The sequence below is a fragment of the Tasmannia lanceolata genome, unplaced genomic scaffold (assembly GCF_043159265.1).
Source record: "Tasmannia lanceolata isolate RefF3 unplaced genomic scaffold, GAP_Taslan_0.1 ptg000018l, whole genome shotgun sequence".
Classification (NCBI taxonomy): Eukaryota; Viridiplantae; Streptophyta; class Magnoliopsida; order Canellales; family Winteraceae; genus Tasmannia; species Tasmannia lanceolata.
In genome coordinates, this window is record NW_027518695.1 from 20,779,349 (window position 1) to 20,786,601 (window position 7,253).

Below are 7,253 nucleotides of genomic sequence, written 5' to 3' on the forward strand. Positions count from 1 at the left end.
ATTCGGTTAACCGAATTTTTTTTTTTTGAGAAAACCGAACCCGAATAACCGAATTTCCCAAAAAAAAAATAACAGAAACAGAATCGAAAGGGAAAATAATCGAACCGAACTGACCAAACCAATTCGGTTCGGTTCGGTTATTCGGTTATAACCGAATAATGAACACCCCTACCAAGTAGTACTACACTAGAATTACAATAATAACAAAGAAAAGCTCTCTCTCTCTCTCTCTAGAGTGATAATAATAACAAAGAAAACCTCTCTCTCTCTCTCTCATGAACATACAATAACAAAGCAAGGAAGAACAACATTAGGATTCCTCACAAACAAATGCTCAAATTCAGCATAAAACTCTCCACTACTCCCAACTTCCCCAAGGCCTTCCTCACACCCTCCTTCAATCTTAGCAACCACCTTCCCTGCTATCACCCTAAAAACCACCACAGCCCTCTTTGCATTCCCCTCCTCCACAACCTCCTCGCAATCCAACATGTCACTACTTGCCCTCAAGAGAATCCCATCTCTCTTCTCGTCCTCGACTTCGGACCCTGATCGGATTATCAGACACACGCCGCACCTGAGATCCTGACAGAGTTCCGACACCTTGGCCGTCTGTGGACCCCGATCCGAGAGAGAGGCGGGAGGACAAGCCCCACACTGTAGTCTCTGGATCATCCACGTGAATGGAGAGCTCTACCAAAGAACTCTCGAAAGAAGATGCCTCTCACAACATGAGTGGCGATACAAAGGGTGAGATACCTCTCGATTCGGGGACTAGCCCAGATTCGAGGCGTACCTTAAACAAAGAAGAGTCGCCATCCAAGGAAGTGGGCCAAGGATCCCATACTATGCTCTGTTGCAACGGATAACCAGAGATTATAAAAGAAAGGTTCGTGCCTGGTTACGAATTCGGAAGGTCTAAAGAGTACCTCATCCGCCCAAGTGCAAACACCTGGTCTCTTATGCCATTTACTTTAATAATTTTGAAGAGTTTTGGGCGAAAGTCATATGAAATGGGAACGAATATCTCCGAGAAGACGTCTATCTAATCATGCATGTCTCGGAGATGAATAATAAGCACATATAAAAGAAATGAAAGAAGTGTCGCCTGATAATAACTAGGTTATGAGTGTCATACCTAATTAGTGTCTGAGTTCTAGTGTGCAAACACATGTATGCTAGAGCTAAAGGTATAAGATCTGTACATGAAAGTAAGAAAACACAGCAAAACACACAACATAATTTAATTCTGTACATGATTGGACAAGATGAGTCCTAAAACTCTAATGCGACTTGACTCGGACCAAGATGGCCGTCCATCCCAGCTGCTCTACGTATCCTGGCCTCGGGAAGAATCGGAGTCAACGTAGTTCGATGCCCTATTCCAAACTACTATGCCTGACCATCTAGAACCGCTATCCTAGACTCGATCCACTAGGCTCAACTGATTTTTAAAGCTTTTTGTACGATTGCTTAAGTTCAGGTGAATTGTAATTTTCAGGACTCTCTATATGCCATAACTAATGCAAGCTGATTAGCTTTAAGCTAATGCAGGTGAGCCCTACATCCTATGTGTAACTAGGCTGTGCAACCTAATGAAAACCATGGGCTGACTATATGCTTCCTAGTCTAGCCATCGGTTCGACTAAATGTCTAACCGATCAACTTGAGACCTCCTAACTCTAGGGACACTCACGCGACAGAACACACCATATCAATACAAATCAGGACAGCCTCCTAACTCTAAAACACCCCAAATATCTAGGACATACTCCTAACTCTAGGGGAAGATCCTTTTGAAAAGGTTTTGAATGATTTTTGTATTTTTTTTAAGATTTGAAATGTTTATTTTTAAAAGTTTGGCTGGACCTAGGATATGAATCCCAAGCCGCACTACGTACCTCGTGGAAGAGGATCAAGCCAACGTAGTTCGAAACAGTCTTTCTTAACTACTGTCCTAATGACTCGAGATTTTTGGTTTTTCAAGTGTTTTTGACTCAAGAGGACAAATTCCTATCATCATAAGAGTATGACAGACTCCTGAATATCCCGCAAAGGTTGGACAGCATCCTATGCTTTGTGGGGGGAATGAACAGAATAACAACTCTGCAAGGGTTGGACAGCATCCTATACCTTGCAGGAGAATGAACAGAATAACAACTCTGCAAGGGTTGGACAACATCCTATACCTTGCAGGCGTAGATAGAAAAACACACGATTTGATGAAGGGTTGGATAAAATCCTAACCCCTATGATGATAGGACTGACTCCTGAAACTGAAGGACTGACTCTCTAGCTAAGGACAGACTCCTATGCTAAAGACTGACACTGAAATTAGGAATTCTAAAAAGGATGTGCTAATGAGACAAGGCATATCTCTTAAAAGAGATGGAGGATAACTATGACCAATGAGACAAGGCCTGTCTCCCAAAGGGTTTGAATTTTACCACATGAGACATAGCCTGTCTCCCTGAGTGGGTATGACTATCTGCTGAGACGTAGCTTGTCTCCATAAAAGGTGGGCTCGAGATATCTCTTTCATTGCCCTTGCAATGATAGAGGGGATCTAATATCTAGGGGATACACATCTAAAAGACTAGGCAAGTCTTTTAAATAAAAGAGAGGAGTGCTACTTGGACTGAGCAAGTCCCCTAAGAATGGGCTTGGGCTAGCGCCTTCATCGCCCTTGCGATGACACTAAATAGGACAACAAGATAAACGCGAGCCACAACACTTATGAGACCAGTTTGCCTTAATCATAAATCACACATTTAATTCCAAAAATGCATACAGAGTGACTAAAAAAAATCATGAAAACTGATTATGATTACTTAATAACGCCACCTGTATAATATAAATCATCTATAGAATGTCTAAAGAAGAACACTTATCCAATATATAGAACACAAAAAGGTTATATATTTCAACACGATTTACTCAGGCAAACAGAACATACATCAGTTCATCGACTGCATATTACATATGTTTCTGACTGAACATTCTTCTCTGGAATTTATTCAAAGAATAAAAAGATATTATGACATATAAGCAAGATGAACTTATATTATTAGATAAGCAAACCTATAAGCTTATATTATTTTGACAACAGAATAGAACAAATATTATGTAACTTGTAAACCAACATATTCCCTTTTTTTAAATGACAAATTTCTTTGGCCACAGAAAATAAGCCTAATCATGAAGACAAAAAAATTGTTCTCTCTCTCTCTAAACAAAGTTCAGCAATAAGATCCTTTTTCTAATAAAAAAAAAAGTAATACCGAGTCTCATGCAATGAAATCATGCTCACATGCTTTTCCCAATACTCAACCATAATTTTATGCCAATCCAAATTATCTAACAGTCTAAATTTTGCATTGTCTGAGAAAAAATGGCATCCAATATATGTATGTAGAATTTGTAATACTACCACGATAAGTAACAATAAATCATACCATGATGTCTAAGAAGAGAAAATCTGTTGATATTATCCTAATGCCTGGAATGCATATTCTAGTTTAATCTAATAAGTGAAAACCACAATATCTACACAATTTATGATATAAGCACAATAATTATGACCAATAATTTGTAACTTAGTACAATCTCTCTAAATCGAAAGGCAAGTACAAGACACAAAGTGAGAGCTGACCCTGTCTCATTAACGAAATGTGAGAATGCTATGAGTGTCACCACGTCTAAAAAAAATGAGTTATTGCATTATAAACCGAGCATCACTTGGAGCCAATTTTCCAACAAACTGTTTTTACAGCTCGAATTTATTCAGGTTAATTTCCTTAAACAGGTTAGCCAAGCATGCATGACTATGACCCATGGGTATATCAGTATCACTTACATGTGAAATCAGAGAGAGTAATGATAAAGTTCCAAACAAAAGAACTCAAATCAATTATTCAAAACACTTGAAGCATTATGACAGACTTTGCAAAATTCAAGACATTCAGTTTAGGAAGGAGATTAGACTCAGGGAATATCATTATCAATACATAATGTGTACACAAGTTATCAAAGAAATGAAAAATAGAAGTCGGATTTGTGTGAGCTTATCCCTATCATAAAAAAAATCAGCATGGGATTAGAACAGAGGACAAAACTTCATTTTTTTTTATTTCAGCAGAATTTCAAGGGGATCTTATCAACTAAGATAAATCATGAAAATTGTGATAATCATTCAAGCATATGAGTAAGTATATCTTTAAAACTACCAAAGAAGCACGAGTCATCTCATACAATTGAGCACGAGGATCATCTCAACACAAAATTCGAGCAAATATTATCAATTAAAAATACCTGAGTTGATCTCGAGAAGAACTTTTAGCTTTAAAGGAGGAATCCACCTGAACGTTTGAGCTTCAAAAGAAAACTTGAAACCTTCAGCTGATGACAGAGATCTCACGGATCTGTTGAAAATAGTAGATTCTCTTGCTATTGATTTTACGAATAGGAGAAATTTCTAAAAATCACTCTTAAACCTCGATTGACTTTGAGATAGAATTTACAGGCAAAAGAATCAAATAATTTTGAAGAACAAGATCTGTTAGGGTTCGAATTAGGGTTTGATAGCTTGGATTTAAGGTTTAGACGGATTCAATCAACAGAAAAATGAGGTTTATTGAGGCTTGAGTGAAGAAGAAACAATGAGAGCTAGAATTCTGTCGGATTTTTGATCGGAGAATAAGATCTCGATCGGAAAATGAAAAATAACAAGGGTTTGGAATTTAAGAAAATGTGGATCCAAGGTTAAAACACATGAGTTAGGGCTTAGAAGAATGAAGAGGAGAAAAAAAAGGTTTCTTGAGATGAACTCTTCAAATCTGGAACTTAACAGCGGGCTTTAGGCCAAAGAAAATGAGATTTGGCCGGCCGGAGCTTAGGATTCCGGTGAGATCCTCCGAAGAAGGTGATCGAAAAATCCTCTCTTACTCTGCAAAAATCTAGAGTTTTTATGGTTCAAAACAGAAAGGATGTGGATCTAGGGTTTAGAAGACTGGATCTAAGGTCTTAGGCTTTATAGCTAGGGTTTCAAGTTAAACAAAATTCCAGATCTTAGATGAGGGAAGATCGAATCAAATCCCATATCTTGAGGAGAATACACAGTGATCTGTAAACTTGAGGGAAAAGATGATCGGCCGGAGCTCAAGCTCACCGGAGGAGGTGGAATTGCCGGAGAAGAAGACAGGTAGGTTAGGGTTTCAGCAAAAGGGATTTGGGGAAAAAATATCTCGCTCTCTTTCTCTGTTCTGGAAAATGAGTTTTTCTCCTCTTACATGAATTTTTTTTTTTATAAGGAAATATGGGTGGTGATATCGGCACTACCATTTTTTATAAGCGCGCGGTTGCGCGAACCTCTGATGATCGTGCGGAGAAATCTTGTCTTATTCGGCTCAGATTCATCCTTTACAGAAAAAATTCACCCCTCCTTCAGGATAATTTCGCCCCCCTTCTAAACTTGCACCACGAACACCTCTTTGGATCGTTCGCTATACAAACGCGCTCAGATTTCGACGAAATTTTATAGGGACCTAACTGGGATCCTAAGCTAGCCTAGGGTGAAGTTTGGGATCCTAAAGCATTGGTTTGATGGGGTTTTACAGAAAATTGGAAGGTTTAGGGCACGGTCAAAATGGGGTGTCTACACCGTCTTCCACGTGTTGTGACATAAAATCTTAAGAGCTCGTTACCATCAACGACGCTTCGTGGGTGCTGCTTATCTAGAATTTGCGCTCTTCTCTTCACCATCTCTCTGTATTCCTCAAATCTTTCAAAGGTCTCGGGCGGGTTCTTCACCTTCAAGACTTTTTCGATTTTCTTGATGCATTCTCCTGGCCTCTTCAACGCTGCATGGAAGATCATCTCCACGATATTTCTAGATATGTCTCCAGCGTCGAGCTCTATGTACATATTATAAAAGAATTTGGTCAGATTATATAACTAAATTCGATGTATAAATGATTGGGATTATATAATCATAATGCTTCATTGTGGCTCTGTTGAAGTATAAATGATAAAATAATGCCAACTCTAACAACTTCAACTTTTGGGGTAATTGATTGTTTCACATGTTACCTCATAGCAGGTCTTGGGTTCAAAACCCAACAACTCCTTGATATTAAAAATCCACATGTAAGGCCTACTCAAAACAGGGGCCACACGTGAGGGGGAGAGTATGGTATAAATGATTAAACAATGCCAACTCTAACAGCTTAAGCTTTTGGAGTAATTGGTTGTTTCACATGCATAAGCATATAACTATACCATATATCCAAATAAATCAGCATGCATAACTATACTATATACGGTGAAATTATATGGTGTTCGCATATTGATACTTGTAATATATGGGGCACGACATAGGTGCCGCCCTTGATATTTGATCCAATGACAACCTCTGAAAAAGTCAGCTGTCATTGGATCAGATAGCTAGTGTGGCTCTATAAAGCAAAGTCCCATCCTACTTCCTAGGTGCGCAATTAAAATAAAAGTTATTAAGTTTTACATTCTTTAGAAGGACGACCAACAATGTAATCCAAGCCACCATTTATAGATGATCCAGCCGTTGATAAAGCCAAACGATCCACAATCAAAGGGATGAAAATTGCACCCAAGTGGAAGCCAACCAAATCAACGGTACTGATCGTCACACATGTGATCTATTGTTTTGCCATTAACAAAAGAGAGTAGGAATGTTCATCTTACCACAAAAGCGTTCCCCGCCGTTGATCTTCTGCGAAAAAATGACTTCTTCGTCCGATTGATCTTCCCTTTCTAGCAACCAATCTCTCGCGGACATCACCTTCCCAATCCCACTTTTCCTCCCCTTCACTTTTTCCGGCAGGTAAACTTCCGGCATTCTCGCCCTACAGTTCATGACCTTCTTCATTGATAACCAAACTGCATGCATCTCTCTCTCTCTCTCTCGTTTGGTTGGTTATCTATAACAATAAAAGCCATGATTAGTAAAGACTATACACTGAAGTCCAGGTGTATAACAATGCATACACAATTTATTCGGAATATATAATTGATCGAAGGATCTAGTTAGCAGTCTTGAGACATGAGTACATTCTCTCCGCAACCTCTCTGGAATGAGTGATATCTATACACCATAATGTTATATAGTCCTTGAGTTGAGTTATTTAATTCATACTTTTCTACACACAAAAAAATTGATAAATGAGAAATAGTCATGAGCATATAGAATGTGCAATCCGTGTAGATGGTCCATCAAAGAA

At 38.7% G+C, this 7,253-nt stretch overlaps 1 protein-coding gene across 1 annotated transcript; it reads right to left on the minus strand.

Moving 5' to 3' along the window:
* Positions 1 to 273: 273 nt before the first annotated feature.
* On the minus strand, positions 274 to 6,901 carry LOC143850172 (uncharacterized). Its single transcript, XM_077359447.1, has 3 exons — positions 6,718 to 6,901; positions 5,703 to 5,912; positions 274 to 548 (listed from the first exon to the last, which is right to left on the minus strand). The coding sequence occupies exons 1-3, from the start codon at positions 6,899 to 6,901 to the stop codon at positions 274 to 276; spliced, it is 669 nt and encodes a 222-aa protein (XP_077215562.1).
* Positions 6,902 to 7,253: the final 352 nt, after the last annotated feature.